Raw genomic sequence first — 20,406 nt, 5'->3', positions numbered from 1 at the left:
TAATTAGCTAAGCAAAACTATTTAGAAGTGTGTGATGGGAAGAGTTAATCTCCCTAATCGAAGACCATTTACGCTAAGTCCAAAGACCACACAGATCATGACTCACCCGACGTCCGGACTACTAGCGTTGGAGGCTAGCGGTCATCTTGCTATGCGTGTGTGAGCGAGGCTTATTAGGCGCCATACCGTAGCCACAACAACGGAACCAACCACAACAGTAATTCCCAAAGCTTCAGCTCATCCTAGGTTTAATTAATAAGGTTCTTAATACCATCTTGCCTCTATAGACCCTTCTCTAGAGGAAAGGAACCATCACTGTGGCTAAACTAGAACTCTCAAATTGTGACTATTTCCAAGGGAGCCAACTATTCGTTTCTATATCTCTACTTTATTAGAATATTTACTACGTCCTTAGAGAGGTCAAAACCAGGACCAGAGCAGACGGCTATAGTAGCCATGTTGAATTTATTTTCCGTGATCAGCTCCAACCAGGGTCAGCTCAGAGCACCCAAAAAGTAAACTTAGGATTGGGACGCGAATGGGAAGGAGGATTGGAAGGAAGGTTTAGCCGAGGGGCTACGTCAGAGCTTCAGGGTATTCAGGACGGTCGGGTGAAGAATAGAAGGGCTTCAGGACGTTCAGCTGAAGAGGCAAGGGGCCTGAAGGGACTAAAGATTAAAGTGGCAATAGCATAATTACGACAGTCTAAATCAACAAGAAATGCAAAAATATACAACAGTCAGGATTCGCATGTGGTCACCCACCATACTACTAACTGACCGGCGTGTGGCTTAAGTACGGCTGAGCGGACGGGAAGCCCTGTTTTCCACACCCTATGGTCGTATGTACTATGATCTCCTGAAAGGTGAAGCAAGTAGTGATACAAAACAACAAATCATTAGCTAAACTATTCTGGGAAAACATTTTTATTGAAAGAACAATGCTCAACGGCATGAACTTAAGTGGCAGAAGGTGACGGGAATCTCTGTGTTGACAGTTGTAGAGATTTATGGGTGTTTGAGCGCTAATTATACGATCTGCGCCTTCAGCCGTACAGACCCTCCGATTCTTTGTCTCTTTGTAGCGATTCCCCACAGGCGTGAGCTAATTCGGAGCTGGGAATAATTTTATTGACGTGTAACCTTCCACCTCTGACTCCATCTGTGTATGTCGAGTCTCCCGATTATGTGGTTCAATTGCTTTGCCTCATACTGTTTGAGAATCTAAGTGAACGAGATCGTCATTAAAATCATCATTTTCATTCCTTCTGCTTCAAGCAATATTTCCTAAGCTATTGTAATCTCTGAACCTGGTGTTCAGCCCAGCTTTGCGCCACTGGGTGTATGATATGTTCAACTCATAATCAGGGGCCTGAGTACGTGCAGTTTGAAAGATCAAGTGACGTAAGGGTCAGAGTATATGGAGGCCCAGTAGTACCTGTTGTTGTAGTTAGCAAATATGTAACATTTCCATAACGTATCAATAAGTGGCAATTTACTTAGTGCCAAGGTGTAAGCCACGGAACAACTAATAGTTTGATCGGCAGCAAGTCTGCCTCCAAGGTCGTGGGCTTTAAGCACATCAACCACATTTTGAAGTTCAGCTCCGCTTAGTTTTAGATATTTCAGATCTCCCACGGCAGAAGCTGCATTCGCTGCAATGAGGAGAGAAAGGAGAGGCCCTGTTATAATTTGAGATTTCATGTTGACAAACCTCAATTTAGGTACCTTTAAAAATCGATAGATAAAAGATGTCCACAAAGCCTGAGATTATAGGATTTTTGCGAGGTTGCTAGTAATAGTGGAAGGAAGGGGTAGGGAGTTTCACCTTTTATACCTTGGTCTAGAGCAATTTGGTATGTATTTCTTCAATATTGGGATTGTTTTGTAGTAAGAGTTTCATAGGAGTGTCGCACTGTATAACCCAAGGCAACTAACAGGAATTATTCCTGGTCCTAGCTGTGTCACAGTTAGACCATGCTACGCCTTGGATGTAAGAGACTTCTTGAAGTTTTCCATCTTTTATCATTATATGCCAAGAGCCATGCCGGGCATCAGGCTTCCACCGGAGAGGGCATCAAATGGTTAACGTAAACTTGAACTCTTGATTTCCCAGTTACCCTGGTACACTTGGTAGATTGGTCAGATGGCCACATGCGCCTTCTGTAGTTTACTTCGCGTAGATTTGGAAACAAGATCACCACCTACCCTCATGTTGCTTTCGGATGTTGCCCTACAACGGTGCATTTTGGAATCAAATCAAGCCTTAAGGTCGCACTTCCTACCCAGTACTACGTTAGATACAACTCTGCGGTGCTTCTGTCCAGATGTGTACCTAGGTGTTAGTATAGTATTTACAGTTTCAAGTTCCTATGACTCTTGAGTGGAAACTATGTTATCAGTAATTAAGTATGGGATTTGAACCTTCAATTGCTCAAACCCTTCTGCTCGCTCTGCTTGCTAGTAATATACTTTGCAAAATTCTAGGCAATTGGCACATAAATCTTGAAACCAAGTAGACTATTCAGCTAGCAACATATTCAAACGGCTATTCACAAATGGATAGTATTTGTAGGCTGCAATACATGCTTCCCACAGAGTGACAAATCGCTTGTGAATAAGTACTTCATCACACAAGGTCTAGCATATGTCGGATATTGCTAAGGGCACAGGAAGCGAAATTCATCAGGTGCCAATATGCAACTATTACCACCTATAATGTGCGGCAAGAATGAGGATTTGTTAGAGTCCTCTGTACAGAGTGTGAAACTTACTGCAGAATGACCCTATATGAAATGACTCCAAGGTGCAAGGAAAGCTAACGGGATCCGGGATTTCACTTATATCTGCACTCTCCAGGAACCCGAGCAGCTTCTTCAAACCCGCTCCACTTAATTCGGCAGTGGCCCTCTTTTGAGGTAGATTATGAAGAGTAGGACCTGTAGAAACAGCCATGGTAGAGAGTAAAAGAGACCCAGGCCACAATACTTGCAACGCTGTTTGGAGCTTCATGGCTGTCGTCGGGCGTCTTTCTTTTTTGAGTATCGTTTTTGTTTAGTTGCTGGAATGATATTGAGGATAGTAATGCCAATTGAATATTCAGCGGACAGGTCAATGTAGGCTTATCATGGTACTTATCAAGTGAGCGATGCTTATCACTGGACTCGGGCAATTGGGTTTGCTTTTAGTTTGTCTATATTCGGGGGGATCACATAGTCATACGATCAATTCTGGGTGGTACATTCCTCATGTCGTGCTTCATCGGATGCGGACGGATAGCGTGAAGGTTTCTTAATATCGTATTAATGCCACACGGTCCTACTTCAAATGCAGATATCCGTGATCTATGTAATATTGCACCATATAAAGCATTCTGGTATTATTTTGTAGTGGATAATGCTTATCAGAAAGCACCAGGTCACATGCCAATGCAGGCAACAAATGCATAGTCAAAGAAGTCAGAGATCTCAGTCTCTAAAACAACTCCACCCAAGAATTCCTCCACATAACTACTAGCCTGGCGAAAAATCCAGTAATCCAATGCCCTACTTGCCAGGCATCTCAATGGAAATACGGATCCATGTCCGGGTCTTTTTGTGGATTCGGGCATGGGAAGCTGGGAATCAATCAAACTCAGTGCTTGAAATTCCTTTGCTTTTCGGAAGGTCGCCATTATGTTCATAGCCCACTCCAAATCTACGAGTCAATGTCTGTTATGATTATTCTCCGATCCATCGGCGGGTTCCATTCCATTCCGTTCGGCAATGGGACCACCCATTTTCCCCCTCCTTTCCTTCTTTTCTCCGTCCCTACCATCGGTTTACTGTTAATTATTATCATGCACTTTGTTTTGAGTTGCCATGGTGGCCAAAATAGATTCTAACAGAGTTGAGAAGGATTCCCTAAGAGTTGCATGGATGGAACAGTGAGTGTTGCACGATCAAATTATAGCTTTCAGGACTATTTGAACTCAGCTCTGATACTACTTAAGAGACTATGCCTGATCCCATGGTTCAGGTGAGGAAATCACGGCTAGTCGGGTTTAAGGGCCCGAAAAGGATTTCCTAACAGTGGGACACTAAATCCTGACAGCGCTTCGGCCGTGGGAGTGGTTAGTCGTTATGCTCCGAGAAGCTATCTGCCTAGCGAGGCGTGATGGATATTGAATTGCCGTCGTTCCATAGGTGCTGTATGTAACCTTACGACAAAACCATCCCAGTTATGAATTCTCCAACGCCACTTATTTACAGACAGATACACGGAAAGAGACTTCTACAGAGCCCTAGACGACTTGTACGACTGGAATAACTCAATTCAACAATCAGACCACACGATCTGTCTTAACCCCCAGGCTGGGTACTAAAACATCACTGATCCCATCCCGGGAGTGATGATTGCCCCGGGTCGAAGTACTGGGTCCACGACTGCTCCGATAGCTCCCCCGAATGCCACGGTCGCCAATGGCACCAGGCCCTACTGTGCCGTTGGTATGAGGTCAGTAATGCAGATGATAAGTGTGTTTGTATCTGCAGCTCCAACAGCATTACGCTTAGACTGTTCCGCGATGTGGACCCGAGCATTGCCGGAACTGGCTCCGCAGATTGTACGGGTTGTTGCAGGTTGAGCTCACCTATGGCGTGGGGCCTCTCTGCACGTGGGACTGGATCACGGCTTATGACGAGGTGGAAACCCCGGTCCAGCAGATATGCATATCTCCGGATCTGTGCGGATGAGTATAGAACATGCGTGGTGGTGTGGTTCAGCGGGAGAATCTGCACAGGACCCATACAATAGCCGAATACACTGTAATGCCCTCATTCTCCATAGTACATTTATTTACACCGATAATAACTCCGCCTCGATCAGCTGATCCAAATCCTCTTGGGTAGCTGTTCCATCGAAGGGAAGACCAAGCCATACTACCTAATCATTTTCATGATCAGTCCATTCATCATCTGTCTTTCTCTCCCACAGGTCCGAATCGTCGGTGGCTGGCTGCTTGACGGGGGTCGCGTTTTCGATGAATTCATCAATCCCTTCGATATATGACAATCGGGGCAATTTGTTATCCTTCTCAGCGAGTAATTTCTCCAATTGCCTATCAAACACATGGTCCGGAAGACCCTCAACCCGCGGTTTCATCCCCTTTCCGTAACCATAGATACAAAGCGCTTCCGAGTCCGGTGGGAGACAATCCAATATAGCAAAGATGCATCGCCGACCTGATCGGCACCAGTTCCTCGCGACAGTTAGTAGAGGGCATGGATTCCGAGACGCAGATTCTTCACGTTCGTAAGCCCACGAAGAGAGCCAGGCGATGATTGACGACCCTGCTCCAGCTGGAGCCACAGGACGAATAGCCATGAATCGCTGCCCTGGGCCTCCATAATATAACATATTTAAAATTACTCGACATCCAAATCCAGCACGGAGAGTTAACCAGAAGTAGAACTAGAAATGAAATCATGTGATTTGGGGTTCAACGGCCGTGTGCTAAGAATGACAGTAGGTGCAATCCTAAATAGGCTTAGCTCCCTGATCCCAGACAGCACCCGTGCTGTATACTGCTAGCTTCTTGTCCACCTGAGAAGAACCATACTCCTGACTCTGAGTCTGCCTTGCTATTGTCTGAACGTGAGTTAATTACAAACAGGTCTATTCAAGTAGTTAACATCCCCCCAACAGTAATACAGTATCTTCAGCCTTGTCATCAGAGGTCCTGTCAATCGTTTATTGCTTTACTGCATCACGACGTCTCGTTGTATCACCTTGGTACGTGATGTGAGGTCCTGCACACAGAGCCTTGCCAAATGCGGAAAAATGAGGCACTAGAGGCATTGCTGATGTATTGCAGAATTTACGTACCGACGCAATGCCCAAAACGCTCCCACCCCCATCTCTGATGGTGCGCAAGTTCCTGAACCATAGCGCCTCGGGACACGAGTCGACTGAAAGCCTGAGAGCGTCTCCCAACTCTTCTGAAGAGGGCTCAGCACCCGCGGATTTCTTCGAAAGACAATACTGTTTTGTCTACGGGACATTAATGGATCCAGAAACACTTTCTCAAGTTTTGAGAACATCACACTCCCTTCCTATCATGAGCCGTGCCAGAGTGATAGGCTATGAAATTAAGCCATGGGGCCCGTACCCTGCCCTTGTTGATGGTGAATCACGCCAACCGGTCGATGGTATGGCATTCGAAATCTTGTCAAAGACACAACTTGATCGACTTGTGTCCTATGAGACGGAAATTTATCAGCTCCAGCCTTGCCTAATCGACATTCTCGAACATGATAGTAGTGTTGAAAGGACTGTTGATGGAGTCACATTCATGTGGAATGGCCAGCGGGCTGAACTCCAGGAAGGAAAATTTGACCTGAAGGATTGGAAAAAAGAGAAAAGACTTCGAGAGCTGGATTCACTCTGGGAATAATGCGGAGTGAAAGGCTTTGTTATGCCCAGGCTGTATGAAGAGTTTAATGCAACGACTTAAATTTTGATGAGACATGTTCTAAATCATGTAATTTATAGCTTCTTCATGATTAAACTTCTAGCATTTGCTTCACACTCCTTTGCTCTCAAGATTTCTCTTTCCTGTGCTGAGTGTTTCTGTAGGGCTTAGTTTGAGGATTTGACGATGGCAACAAACATGGCTGAATCGAGATGATAAGAAAAGGTGCTCCTTATCATGGGACATATCAAGCACCATTGCACCAGGTAGATTTCTCTTCCTTTTCCACCCAGACTTGATACCTTCGTTGAATGCACCAGGTTATTTCGACTTCCTTTTGGCTGTAAGATTCTGGAGATTGCACGAAGGAACTTGGACCCGCCTGTAGAAACCGACGGTGAAGAAGCCAAGCAGGATAACGACGGTTCGACGAGTAAATCAATAGTCTTATTTCCCCTGATATTTCATACAAAATCTTGCAAGTGCTGGAACTGGATTCACCGGAACATACGCATCGCAAAGAATTATATTTTACGCGAGCACTAAGCAAAGAGTTGAGTGAGGTAGTCAACTTATCTACCACAAAACGAAAAGGGCAGAAGCTCAGCATCTCAAAAGCCTGCCACCAATTTCAAATTTGTGATCACATCGATACAATTCTCCCAAGCATGATACCATAAACAAAGCCTCCGTCAACTCGTGATCTCACTTTACATTCTTTGTCATTGGTGCTATCCGTGCCCAACTACCTACCTACTGTATAAATTCTGGTTTTTTTGGACAGACGAGCTGATGGCCTTCTTGGGCAAATATCCTGCAATAAAGAAAAGAACTCTAGTTGACAGTTTGCCTAGCCTACTCATGGCGGAATACGTTGGTTGTGCAATGATTATTGTGAAGGCAAAATGTGGTATCGGGAGAGACAAGATGTGAGAAATGGATAAAGTTTCTAGCGGCGCTTGTTCCGGCCTTGACACGTTCCACGGAAGCGGATAGAGGCGATAGTGCTATAGCGCTTATTTCAAAATTATGAAACGTGGCCGCCAAAAGTCCAGATTCGAAATTGGAACATCGGGGCGGCCATTGAGACTCGTCCCACGCCACTCTGCTACCTCCATCTGCTGCAAGGTGGCGGGGCGGCCCGCGACGTGACGGCTAATGCCACTGCTTTCGGTTATCGAGATTGGGACTTTGCCTGTGTGGTAACTGGGGTCTGGTCCCGCGACCAAGATAGAACCGAACTCGCTCGAGCTGCCGTGGGGTGGGTATACAACGTCGTCGGAGACTTGTTGCCATTGTGTAGTGGAGTTTACAGTGCAGACCTCGGGCCAGACCCCAGAGACGCCGCGCTGGCAGCCAAGGCTTTTGGGCCGAAACGGCCGCGCCTGGCTCGTCTCGAACATATCTCGGATCCGCGCAATGTGCTGGCTTACGCTTGCCCACTCCCGAAAGCGATGAAACAGAAGCTCATCATTCTGGTCACAGGTGAAAGCTGCGCCGGTAAGGACTATTGCGCCGACATTTGGGTCTCCGTCTTCATCTCGTGTCACAAAAGCCTCATGGCGCGCGCAGTGAGCATTAGCGATGTGGCTAAGAGAGAATATGCGGCGGCTACTGGTGCCGACCTGACCCGCCTGCTTCAGGACCGTACTTACAAAGAGCAACACCGGCCCCGCGTTGACGACCTTTTTCCGGAGCCAGTTGCGGCATCGGCCTCGGCTGCCAGAGGAGCATTTTCTGAATGTAGTGAACGGCGCCGTAGATGTGGATGTGCTGCTAATCACAGGGATGAGAGATGAGGCGCCGGTCGCGGCCATGTCGCATTTGGTGCCAGACAGCAGACTGCTTGAGGTTCGCGTGCAAGCCAGCGAAGAGACGCGGCGGGCTCGTAAAGGCTGCCCCTACGATGATGGTGACGACAATGAGGAAAACGAGGACGACAAAGAATGGCTCAAATTGGAGGGCCTTAGACTACCGCCCAAGTCTGATCTTCGACAATGAAGCGGGAAACGATGCAGTCAAAAGGTTTGCCGATATCTAATCTCCCGACCCCAGCGGGCGCCATCTGTCTGGACTACCGTGAATACATCCTCCCACTTTTGCCCATCATCCAGAAGGACCTCATCCTCTCCGTCCATCCGTACCCCAATCTGCTGGAGATACGATCGTACCTCTTGCAGGATCTCCCGAGCATTTTGATATTCCCCCTTCCAGGCCTTAACCAGAATCGCACCCAATCGCTCCTCTTCTAAAAGCTGTAGCTTGCCCTCCTTCAGCCGTTGCTTATGGTACTCCCATTCATCCACCTCCCCGGGCATCTCCGTCGGATCCAATGGATCGGTAGGCATCGCCCACCTCTTCGCTCCATCACTAGACGCATCCTCTCGCATCAATTGCCAGACAAAGGTCGCCCAATCCGAGAGATCGATACTCGGACTGAGCTCTGGGTGCCCACTTTCGGGATTGGTTGGGTAGTAGATCTCTGTTTCGTATCTCGTCCCGTCGGGAGAGTAGGGCCATTCATCTGTCGGGATGGTTGCGTTCACGAATCCTGATAGTGCAATCGAGAGATCATCGCGTATCCATATTGTGCTCAAGCTGAAATCCATCAGGTAGACCCCGTGTTCATGCAGGAAGGCTAGCATAGCAAGCGATTGCAGTGCCCAGCGGTAGTAGAGAAGGAGGAGGGGCTCTCTGTCTCCATTATCGGGGAAGTCCTTATCATCGGAAGACGTACGCGACATAGGAAAAGTGGTCAGAAGTGGCAGAGTCGTGACGCCCAGTGGGCCGGGGTCTAGCTTCTCCAGCAGATATCCTACAGGGAGACGGCCAAGATATCTACTCCCACCACGCAGAATTGCGGTGTTCTAGCGGCGAATGTAAGAGACGAGCAGGCAGGGAGCTTTTACTCACTTGACGATGCGGGGGTGAAGATCAATCGGTTGGTTTACATCCACATTCGGGGTATTAGTGCTATGTGCCAGATATTCATATACCCGGGGGATTCGCTCAGCAATGATAAACCACTCCTCGGGGTCGACACGGGGATTTTCTTTCTCGCATTGTTGAAAGGCCACGATGCAGTCTTGGTTGGCATGCTGCACGAAGTACATCTTTTCATATAGCTCTTCGTAAAAGTCTTCTGGGCGGTCGCTACAGACCGAAGGGACCACATCGCCGTAACAGCGAGGGTATTTGGACTGGCTGGGTGGATCGGGGGGCTGTTCAAGATCGGCAGCTGAGGATGAGGGCTCCTTAGGGCGGCCTGATGACCAGCTGGCACCCATCTCGGTGACTTGATCTATAAGAAAAAGAAACGTAAAAAAAAAGGAGAGAAAGAGAGGCGGTGGGTGGTATCCGCCGTTATATATGTTGAGCAGGCACAACGTTATTAGCATTCTTCTGGGCTTGGCAGCCACTCTGTCAAACATTTCCCCAATCCTCCTCCTTATCCTTTACGACTTCAACCCCTTGATGAGGTTTCAACAGTGAGAATTAGGCTGTCCTCGGATAATTACACTTTGTAAGTTTCTCCCCGTGCGGTGAATGTATAAGTTATGTACAGTGGGGAGACTCCCGGAAGCATGTGTCTTTCTGCTGGATCTAGATGTCGAATGTGCTGGTCGGCCTGAGCATTAGGGTGAGCGAATAGGCTGCTCAGGGAGTAACTCAGGGTTGCTCAGTGAGCAGCTCAGGGCGGCGGGGTGACTAACTCACCCTGTGCTCCAGAGACGATTAATTCCCGAGGCCGCAGTTTTACCGTCACCATGATTACTTATAAAAAGACTAAAGCTAAGGCTAAGGTATATATAAATTCCGGTAATCCCTTCAACCCTATATTCTAGCACTTTCTAATCATCATAGATCCTCTTAAGTAGATTTATAGCACATACGACCATAGGGTGTGGAGAACAGGGCTTCCCGTCCGCTCAGCCGTACTTAAGCCACACGCCGGTCAGTTAGTAGTATGGTGGGTGACCACATGCGAATCCTGACTGTTGTATGTTTTTAATTTTGTTTTTAGTTTGCTAGCAAGTGCATGACTGCAGTGTGGTAAATTATCTAAAAGAGAGGCTCGTTATAAATACTATAAGATTATTTATCGGCAATCCCTTCTTGCCTGTCCTAGTAGTCCTCAGCGTTTTCGGTGGAGGCTTCTACCTTGAATGGCGGCTTTTCATTTGCACTTTGGAACGCTGTATGATGGATGATGAGATGCGTAATTATTTCGCTTTTGTGACTACAATTGTGATCGTCTCTCGACTTTTTACTCCTGCTTCCGCGTGGGTTGTGAGGGTGACTCTCTAGCCATGCAGAACGTGCGGGATAGGAGACGTCAGCTTCATGACAGTCCGGGAGTTCATTCGCCTGGCTGCACATGATGCGAAACTGCCCAGAGAGATCTGGGCCAGCTGAGTACTTTGGCTTCCCAGGGTGAATAGCAGGAATGCATGGTCGCAGACTTTCCCCCGGTCCACTATTATCATCTGGCGTCTTGGGGATATTTATTCAATATGGGAAGTGGTAGTGCGTCATGTACTGGGGCTAGTTCTCGCGGCCATTAGAAAAACATGGCAGACTTGGGTGAGTTGGGTGAGTTGAATGAAGACAGGCAATATTTAATTCGATAGGGTATCTTGGATTATAATGACAACGCAATGCAACTATCCACTAGGTTCGTCACCCAGATTGATATGTAATGCTCAGTATCTACAAACATCGCGTTAGCAACCATACTCGAGAATCATTTAGATGGGGAAACTCACGAGAACTTTTCACTGTGCAGCCACAACTCCCTCGCGATACCGGGCTTCGTGGAGATGATGCTGTTCTGCACGGCCGAAGCAGCTTCACGGACATCGTACAGCATGGAGGATGGGCCGCATACGACTACACCGACCGAAACACCTTCCCGATCTGCCATGTGGTGCACGGCGGCCGGGAGATCTGGCCTCCCGGCGATGACCTGGAGATTGAATATCTCTGTGGCGGAGGTGCTGGAAGGGCTGGACTCTTTGGAGTCGATGCTCTGCGTGTTGCCTTGCACTTTGATATTCTCGGCACTGAGTTCTTGCTCTCCGCCTTCGGTAAAAGTCTCATGGATGTGAATGGCTAGTCCTGCCACTGGCTTTTCCAGTGCCTGTCGCGTCGCAATATCCTCCAACGCTTGCGTGTACCACGCCCGCATATCTGGATCACGCGTCGCAACAATCACCTTCATCTCCTTGTTCTCCTGGACGGATGAGTACCGGACGAAATCCTCGATCAGAGAGAGCGTGATGCCAGCACCAACTCCTCCGCCTATGGCGAGGTTCCTGTCAAAATCACCGACCCGCCCGGCTGGAATGCCCCCGTAAGGGCCGTCTATCAGAACAGGGATTTGGATGTCAGGGTTCTTCCGGGCCAGCGCCATGAGACGGCCGGTCAGTCCACCACGCGATTTTACATAGAACACCAGTTGGTTCTTGCAATCTCGTCGGGGCACAGAGCAGATTGTGAACGGATGCGCTGTGAGCGCGTGCACGCCGCAGGTGAGAAAGCGGAGAAAGACGTGCTGACCCGGCCCCCATTCCATCCGGGTGTCGATTGTGATACGCAGCGTGTGCTCGGACTCGGGCACGAGGCGGGCTTTGTGGCGGATGCCGTGCTCAAAGTATGTTTTGCACTGGGCGTAGAGCCAGCACAGCGAGTACAGTACTCCTGTGGCGATGAAGTAATCCCAGGAGGACATGCGGAAGTCACAGTGGAAGAAGAAGAAGATGACGAAGACCAAGGCCATGAACAAGTGTGTTGCTTTGAAGAATTCGTAGTACCGGTTCCTGAGGGCACGAGTTCAGTGAGTAGGACATAGATGGGGCCCAAGGGTAGAGTGCCTACCGAATCCACGGAACGGACATGAACGTGAGCCATGCTTGGGCAATGATAGCAACGACCCCGGTGACCCAGACGCCTCCGGTGCTCCACTGTTCGACGATATCGCCCTTCCACACGTGGTAGACAATGAAAGGGAAGGTGTGGACGAGTGCAAGCACGAACATGGCCCAGGCCACCCAGTTATGCCACACATTGAGCTTCTCGTGGGAGATGCCCGTCAGTGCGGTGATTGGGTTGGCCTTTGCGCTGAGAAGACTGTGATCATGTCAATGGCTGGAAGATAGGGAGGAGATAAGGTAGATGGTATATCTCGTACATCAAAAAGGGCATGCACGCCAATGCCATAAATCCCGCTCGGGTTGCAAGGGGAGGGGAGTTGCCGTAGTTGATCTCTTTCGTGTTGGGCCAGTAGTACGGACGCGGTCCAAGGGTCATGGCTACCCGCAGGTGGTTAGCTTCGATCATCGCTAGATTCCCACTCGTATGGGCTATCCCCATCCCCATCCCACATACCAAGAAAGAAGACCACCCCTGCCGCACCCAGCAAGAACACCCCCAACGACTGGGTATTCCACCCGCCGAGCCGCCACCCCTTGTACGACAGGAACCGGAATGCAGCAAGCACCCGCGACAGCGGGGAGGCCTGCTTCATCCGCGGTGCGAATATCCCAGCCAGGATATGTCCCAGTGTGAAAAGTATAATCGCCACCAGAAAGAAGGCCACGGTGGGCAGAGCATAGCGGTGATCCGCCTGGTACCAGAATACCCAGTAGGAATTCTTGTACGCGCATTGCTCGGCCGTCATCGCACACGCGCCGGGGTTGCGATTAGAGTGCAGCATGACTGGCTGGTCCAGCCAGGGCAGCATACTCATGCCCATGTCCATGGCTGCAGAACGGTGTACGTTGGTGACTATTGCCTAGCCTGAGCATGCAGATGGGTCGATATAGGGCTTGGACGAGCGTTCTGGGAGCCGAAAGACGTTGAAAAGAGGATATGACAATATGCTCGAGATCCATGAGATGGGCGGCATTATTAATATCGCACTGGTCCAGCGCAACGACTTCCTCGTGGTGGACGTCTCCACTTTTCGTTTGCGGGACCGATCCGCCGGGGAATGCTGGCTCGTACATTTCCGCCGTATACGAACCAACCGGGGATTATGCGCTCAAAAGAGCTCTAGCCGGAAGATAGCAACGGCTGGGGATAGGGTCATTGCTCGCACGGTTGTTCTTGTTGACTCACGGACATGCCTCGAACCGGGAGGTATCGTGCTCGAATGCCTGCAAATATTCTCATGTCCATTCTGTGTTGGGGCAATCCCCACTCACGCTCATGTTGACGGGCCAATCGTGCTATCAGCATCAATCAGCATCAATCAACATCAATCAACATCATTTCGGGCTGGAGACTTCACCGCTGCAGTGAGCACATTTGCGGGCATTTCGCACGAACTAAAGTGGACTCTCCTGCAACTGCGGCCCCGCCCGATTCGCAGCGGGCCAATCGTGGGCAATTCGAAGGGCGATCATCACACAGTTCCTGGTCGGAGTGCGCGGAACAGGCACACGATTTGGCTCGGCTCGCGTGGTGCTCGTCTGGCGGCACCACACCAGACCCCGTCCGGATGACGCTGTGCGGGGGCTTCCTTCTGGACTGTTCCTCTCTTGTGGCAAGAAAGAGTCGATAAAATTGGTCGCATCTCTTCTTCTATCTGGATCGATCTGTTCTGGACTTTTTTTGCTGCCGGCCCGGTTCTGTCGAGGTATCTCGCGACGTGAAGTTTTTGATACCCAGCGTCTCTCTATTATCTCACCACAATGATGGACATGTCCGATATGACGGCCACGACGTCCACCACGGCCGCTTCCACCATGGCCATGGCCATGTCCACATCTACCTCGACCAGCTCGTCGATGGACATGTCCTCCTCCTCCATGACCATGTCCATGGCCGACATGGCCATGACCTTCTTCACCTCGTTCAAAACGCCCCTCTACTCGAACGAGTGGACGCCATCTTCCCAGGGCCAATATGCCGGCACCTGCATTTTCCTGATCGTGCTGGCCGTCCTGCTGCGCATTCTGCTCGCACTGCGGCCCATCCTCGAGGGCCGGGTGTGGACGGACAGCGTGCAGCATAGTATGCTGGGCGAGCATTTGCCGGATGCCAGCCACAAAACCAAGCCTGTGCCCGGACTGCAATTGAGCATCCAAGAGCTTGGGAGTCGGTGGTCGCGGTGGCGCGTCAATCCTGCTGCCGGTCGGGCGACGTACGAATTGGTTGTGTCGGGGATTGCATATTTGCTGTAAGTGTTGCTGATGCCTTATTCCAGTTGACATTTCATGGCCCCGGATCGATACTGACCGTGTGCCCAGCATGCTCGCGGTGATGACCATGAATGTGGGCTATTTCATGTCGGTGCTTGGAGGCATCTGGCTTGGGACCTTTATTATGGGCGGAGTGGCCTCGCAGAGCTCCATGCTGCACTGTTGATATATCCCACTGGTAATGATTTGTGATGTTGGACATGGCGTCATCCTATACCGAGGGATGATAATGCATACTGCATAATGCAGGTTGAAATAAACACCTCCCCCCCCAGGAAGATGCAAACCATATCTTCGGTAGTAGCGCCCCTTTCCGCTTACTCTCGTCCTCTATTGGTGGAGACAGTATTAGCCTCGCCGCTAAATAGTCGACTCTTGACACTCCAAACACTGTAAACAGCCCAAACACTCCGCCTATCGCCGGCCGTAGCTAGAATATAGATAGAACTATTTTTTTCAAGTTTTGTCTTACTCTCTCTTGAGCGCGACGGTTCTATCGGGACAATTAACTCCTAACCATAAGAATTACAGAGTCTTTCCTCTCTTTTCCTTGATCCCATCCGCCATATCGATCGCATTCCAGACACACTCTGCCAAATCATGCAATAGCATCTCGGCTATCAACACGAAATTGGGCTCACATTAGAGACTGGCTTCCAAGAGACAACATCAAAACTCGAAAGGGACATCGCTTGTGTCAACAATGGCCGCTTCACTATTTGGATGGAAGCTCCTTGCTCATTCTTGTGGGTCAATGGCTTCGCAGGTTGTGGCAAGTCTGTTCTTTGTTCAACCGCCATTGAGCATAGAACCCATCAAAACCAATTCAAAGACCGCGTTGGAATCGTGCACTTCTATTTTGACTTTAATGACGCAGCAAAGCAAAATGAGTCCGGCATGCTCCGTGCACTTTTGCTACAGGTGGCTTGTCAGCTTGAAGATAACGCAAAGGATATCCGAAATATGCACCACCTATACACAGGATTTTGTCCCTTTCCTTTCTGGGCTACCACTCCTTTAATGAGGGCGATCAGGCTTAGGCTCACTAAGTAAATTATCCTAAGAAATTAAAAGAGGGAAACTTGAAAAAGGGAAATATATAGAAAAGGTTGTTGCGACCTCTATCAAGTTAATTCACTCATGGTCATGCTTATCCTCAGCTGCACAAATTTCTTTGTCTTTGGGTGCTCTAACCCAACCAGCGCACCCATCTTCTCGACAACTTCCTTGATCATATCTGCCGCTTGTTCTTTCCGACCCTCCTGAAAGTATATCTGCGCAAGGAGTCCCTCAGCCTGAATGGTCATCGGGTGGTTCTCACCCAGAGTGGAGCCGAGCAGCTGGATCGTCAGTTCCAAGGCCGGAAGGGCAGAGTGTCCATGGCCTTTGTGAAACTGAAGCATCGCAACAGAAGTTTCCATTCTCAACCTGTCAGGGTTGTCTGGTTTGAGGGACGTCTCTGCATCGGCGATGGCAGGTCGAAGTATCTCCTCGGCCTCTTCAGTTCTGCCCTGACATAACAACGCATCGGCGAGTGCTGTCCTGGAACGAATGAGCGACACAACCCCTCCAGGATTACGTCTTTGCCTGGTTTCGAGGACTGATTCCAATGTTGAGACGGCGGTTTCAAGGACCCCTTTTTCCGTGTATAAGATCCCCAAATCCAACTTCACATCCAGGACCTGACCCGCCGCTTCGCCGTAAAGTTTCTGTTGGGACTTGAGGGCCCGGTTCAGGCATTCGAACGCTTCGTCAAACATGCCTTCTGCGCAATTTAGGGCGCCGATATTGTAGAGCGTGCGGAGCTGTGCTGTCTCATTCTCACTGCTGAAGCCGAGTTTTTCTTGGCCCTGCCACGCCAGGTCGAGAAGTTCCCGCGACTCCTTATATTTTCCCAACCAGCAACTCAGCCGACCTAGAGCATTGAGAACTCTCAGAGTTGTGACATGGTTGTGGCCCAGGATTTTTTGTCGAGCTTGAAGAACTTCTTTGAATGTCGTCTCGGCCGCTTTCCAGTAACCCAAGTCTTGCAGTATGATGGCGCGGCGATACTTGACCATCAGGGAGTTTAAGATCTCTCCATCAACATCATCTGCAGCATCCTCTAGTGCACGGTCAAGTAGCTCCAGGGCGTCACTGTAAAAACCTTGGTTTTGATACACCAAGCCCAAAACCGAAGCAGCCAGACGGCCGTGTTTACCAATGCGGCCAGCATCAGACGTGTCGTTATCAAGGGCTCTTTTTAGAACATGCTCCGCTTCTAGGATCCTGGCAGACTGAAAGTATCCATCCCCAAGCCCAACTTGAGCGGCGAGAGTGTCTGGATGGCTCGGTCCGAACAGCTGTGTCAGCGATATTTCAGCCTCTTTGAACAGATTCCGGGCCTCTTCATATCGCGAATAGTAGTTCAAGATTTCGGCAAGCCTTCGTTGAGCGTTGGCATATAATTCAGGGCAAATTGTTGAGGGCTTGAGTTGGACCAGCATATCAAGATACCTTTCGGCTTCCTTTAGCCGCCCTATATCTTGCAGCAGGGTAACAGTGTAAAAAAAGGCTTTGACAGCAACTGCATCTGCAAAAATGGACTCGAATATGTCTTGACTTTTCTCTTCTTCCGCCAAATTGATGCAGGAATCTGCATGGGGTAGAATTTGTTGTCGAAACTCCCAGATTTCTTTTGTCATTGCTTGCCTTGATACGTGTTCAAGTGCCTGTCCAACCACAATCAGAGCATGAATCAATTTCCGAGCACGTCTCTCGGGGCTTAAACGCTCGCGGCCCCAGGTGTGAACAAGCGGATGAAGATAGATGCTGCCGCTTAGGGGACCTCGCTTGGCTAAAGAAACTGAAATGATATTTCCGACAGCATGTTTCAATTTGAGACTGTCTTGACACAGTTGTGATAGCCAAGCAAAGTCGGGTGCAGAGCTTGGAGCGATTGGCCTACCTTTGCCAGGAAAACCTAGGAAAAGACCCTCCCATATAGAACTATGGTGCAGGAATGACATGAGCAAAAGTAGCTCTGCAGCTGCATCATTATGGCTTTGAATACGAGCAAAGGATGCTTCCCATGTAGCGAAAACCGCTTTCTTTGGCGCCAGATTGACGAGGGATGTGGCAGGATTCAGGAGTTGGCTGCGAGCCTTTTCATAGAGTGGGAGATAGTCGTCAAGAGAGATCTGAACGTCGCTGATATATGCACCAGCTTGCTCAATAGCAAGTGGCAGATACCCAAGAGCCTTCGCGATGATTCGGGCATGAGAAGTGTCTATTCACCGTAAGATTGTCTTTCAGCGATGTGAAGAGGCAAGGATTACCTGAAGGGGCTTTTAGGCGCAAAAGAGCAGTATCCATCAATATCGAGACTGCTGCTTCTTCTTCTATCTCATCAACCTCTATCGGTTTTCCAAAGTTAACAGCACCGGTAAGCCGGCTGGTTATGATGACTTTCCCTGTGAATGCCCGGGGAAGGAAATCCGAGATAGGGTACCCCAGGAGCTCGTCCATGTTGTCAATGATTAACAACCACTTACCACTGTACTCAGATTCCAGGAAACTGACTGTTTTCTTGCATATGTCTGGCAGAGCTGATTCGTCCAAGGAGAGAAGGTCCGATGAATTGAGGTACTCTCGGAGAGGAAGATTGGCAAAGAGGAGTTCCCGAGCGTCGTTACCTGTTTAGACGCATCGATATATCGTTGGGCGATGTCTCGGAACCCTAATTGCGAGCTTCCTTTACTGGAACCGTCAAGCCACAGTACCGCAGAAAGGTGTTGCTTCTGTTGTAAGGCATATGCAATAGCAAGTTGCGTCTTACCCATGCCTCCAAGGCCATACAGCACTACCACTCGACATTGCTGCAGCTCGTCGATTCCGCCCTCCACCTGGGATTCTTCTGGGCAGAGGTATTCGTGCATTTCTCGCAAATGAGAAGAGCGGCCAGCAAATACTGGACTCCTTTCAACAGGAAGGGCGAAAGGCAAATTGCATATCTTTGAACTTTCCACTGTACGCCGAATGTCTATATTTGTTATCTTGTTATCTAGTGATCGTCACCTTAAAAGGCTAAGAACCTGCATACCCTTTGTAACTGTCTCAGCTTCAGAGTGGTAAAGCTCACTCCAGTTGATCTTCACTCTCTGTATGCAACGACTTATCATATCCTTCAGGTGAGACATGACTGTTATGTAATCCTCGTCTTTCGCGTTTTTGAATCGAACAAGCTCCGTGTGGTTCTTTGAAAAGCAAAAGCTCGTGCTCCTGGGATATCCAGCAACAGTTGCTGATTCCCGCGGCACAATCTACTGAGAATTAGATGAAAAACAGAAGCAGCACGGCAGAGGGTTAACTCACCAGGACACCTTGTCCGAGGAGAACAGGTGTTTTATAGCTTTCGTAACAAAACACGATTTCGAAATCGGCACTTATCGGGGTGAATTGGTCAAGTTGCATTCCCAGCCATTCCGAGTTTGCCCGCAGGTGCTTAATGACATATGTGTTGGTTTGAGCAAAAAGCGAGCCTAACTTCAGAAGCAGAGTACCCCAAGTGGCGGCACCACTTCCGGCATGAGGAGTGCCGAAGAATATGATTCCTTATGTCGACAGTTTTATGCTTTTATAACCCGGCTTGCTGAGGTTCGAATGAATTAGAGCCTGCGTATTCTGTGAGTAGATGCGTTTAAAAACCCCCAAATCACATACACTCTTTACCAGGATACCCCCGAGACTATGAGCCAGGAAGATGATCGGCCGCTTCTCTGTCTAATCAAAGTCACAAATATGAATATTTTATGCCCAAATGGGGATTGACTTGCCTTGGTATTCCTCCTGAAGATGCACAGCTTTCCCAGGAATGTGATGGCGTGCTCATAGAGGAATTGCGCCGTCAGATCATTTGTCCCATGTGTACGTGCATCGTATCCATATGTGAGTATTCGAGCATTTGGAATGTCGGATGGGAGTAGATCGCGAAGCCAGTTTATTTGATTCGACGCCGTCCAAGTTTGCTCTCGATGTCCGTTAAGTCCATGGACCGCAATCAAGCTACGAGAGCAGAAGATCAGCAGGTGGTACATGTGGTAATGTGGTTGGTCAGTACAAACTCAATCGCTGGATCTTCACCAGCTGCCACGATTCTCAGGCCAAGGTCATCACGAAATGTCGAAGTCGAGCTTTGAGTTGATAGACTATTCGGGGCTGAGGAACTGCCACAAGTTGTATCGCTTTCATCCTGTTATATGTGAGTAGGGGTCTCGTCATGCTGGAAAATAACACGGAGGGCGGACAGGGCATTCCCCCTTGCTCAGGCCAGAAGCGTGAGTCAGGCCATTCGGCGGGGTTGTACGACGATGGATACAACAGTTCATGCTGACTAGCCCACAATCCACATCGAAGCAACCCTGGGCGCATAGCAGTAATTTAAATCGAAGAATTCACTCTCAACCTCCCTGAAGACTGCGAGCAGCTCCCCAGGCATGGTAGTTAAGAACATGTGATTAGCACCTGATCTAAACCGGGTTGTCAGTCGGCTCATGCCATTCTAAATCCAAACGATTACAAGAGTTTTCAATAATCTATAGGCATTTCATCCTATCACAACAACCCACGTAGCACAAATCAGGTGTTTGGTATTGTAGCCAATCATCAAGCTATTGGGGCTCTTAAATGCGGACATGTGACTGGCTCGCAGCGTGCATGTCAAACGTTGCAATCTCCGGTAGGCGCAGCCTCGCCTTAAATTTATCTTTTGCCA

At 49.1% G+C, this 20,406-nt stretch overlaps 7 protein-coding genes across 7 annotated transcripts; 3 read left to right on the top strand and 4 right to left on the bottom strand.

The window, feature by feature from the left end:
• Positions 1 to 5,871: 5,871 nt before the first annotated feature.
• Positions 5,872 to 6,432, top strand: N7482_001543 (gamma-glutamylcyclotransferase family protein; the record flags this gene model as incomplete). The annotated part of the gene is made up of 1 exon (XM_056683668.1): positions 5,872 to 6,432. The coding sequence occupies one exon, from the start codon at positions 5,872 to 5,874 to the stop codon at positions 6,430 to 6,432; it is 561 nt and encodes a 186-aa protein (XP_056547274.1).
• Positions 6,433 to 7,355: 923 nt separating this feature from the next.
• Positions 7,356 to 8,451, top strand: N7482_001542 (uncharacterized protein; the record flags this gene model as incomplete). The annotated part of the gene is made up of 4 exons (XM_056683667.1): positions 7,356 to 7,379; positions 7,506 to 7,711; positions 7,766 to 8,097; positions 8,198 to 8,451. The coding sequence occupies 4 exons, from the start codon at positions 7,356 to 7,358 to the stop codon at positions 8,449 to 8,451; spliced, it is 816 nt and encodes a 271-aa protein (XP_056547273.1).
• Positions 8,452 to 8,468: 17 nt separating this feature from the next.
• Positions 8,469 to 9,194, bottom strand: N7482_001541 (uncharacterized protein; the record flags this gene model as incomplete). The annotated part of the gene is made up of 1 exon (XM_056683666.1): positions 8,469 to 9,194. One exon carries the CDS (start codon positions 9,192 to 9,194, stop codon positions 8,469 to 8,471), a length of 726 nt encoding a protein of 241 aa, XP_056547272.1.
• Positions 9,195 to 9,359: 165 nt separating this feature from the next.
• Positions 9,360 to 9,737, bottom strand: N7482_001540 (uncharacterized protein; the record flags this gene model as incomplete). Its single annotated transcript, XM_056683665.1, has 1 exon — positions 9,360 to 9,737. One exon carries the CDS (start codon positions 9,735 to 9,737, stop codon positions 9,360 to 9,362), a length of 378 nt encoding a protein of 125 aa, XP_056547271.1.
• A 1,475-nt stretch (positions 9,738 to 11,212) lies between these two features.
• Positions 11,213 to 13,210, bottom strand: N7482_001539 (ferric reductase family protein; the record flags this gene model as incomplete). Its single annotated transcript, XM_056683664.1, has 4 exons — positions 11,213 to 12,269; positions 12,328 to 12,579; positions 12,641 to 12,761; positions 12,838 to 13,210. 4 exons carry the CDS (start codon positions 13,208 to 13,210, stop codon positions 11,213 to 11,215), a joined length of 1,803 nt encoding a protein of 600 aa, XP_056547270.1.
• A 934-nt stretch (positions 13,211 to 14,144) lies between these two features.
• N7482_001538 (copper transporter family protein) lies at positions 14,145 to 14,820 on the top strand (the record flags this gene model as incomplete). Its single annotated transcript, XM_056683663.1, has 2 exons — positions 14,145 to 14,632; positions 14,703 to 14,820. 2 exons carry the CDS (start codon positions 14,145 to 14,147, stop codon positions 14,818 to 14,820), a joined length of 606 nt encoding a protein of 201 aa, XP_056547269.1.
• A 958-nt stretch (positions 14,821 to 15,778) lies between these two features.
• Positions 15,779 to 19,729, bottom strand: N7482_001537 (uncharacterized protein; the record flags this gene model as incomplete). Its single annotated transcript, XM_056683662.1, has 7 exons — positions 15,779 to 17,922; positions 17,972 to 18,241; positions 18,283 to 18,675; positions 18,736 to 18,955; positions 19,008 to 19,136; positions 19,356 to 19,411; positions 19,465 to 19,729. The coding sequence occupies 7 exons, from the start codon at positions 19,727 to 19,729 to the stop codon at positions 15,779 to 15,781; spliced, it is 3,477 nt and encodes a 1,158-aa protein (XP_056547268.1).
• Positions 19,730 to 20,406: the final 677 nt, after the last annotated feature.

Source organism: Penicillium canariense, assembly GCF_028826845.1.
Source record: "Penicillium canariense strain IBT 26290 chromosome Unknown utg000001l_segment0_segment0, whole genome shotgun sequence".
NCBI lineage: Eukaryota > Fungi > Ascomycota > Eurotiomycetes > Eurotiales > Aspergillaceae > Penicillium > Penicillium canariense.
The sequence above is the reverse complement of the archived record's forward strand: the minus strand, read 5'-3'. Positions and strand labels throughout refer to the sequence as shown.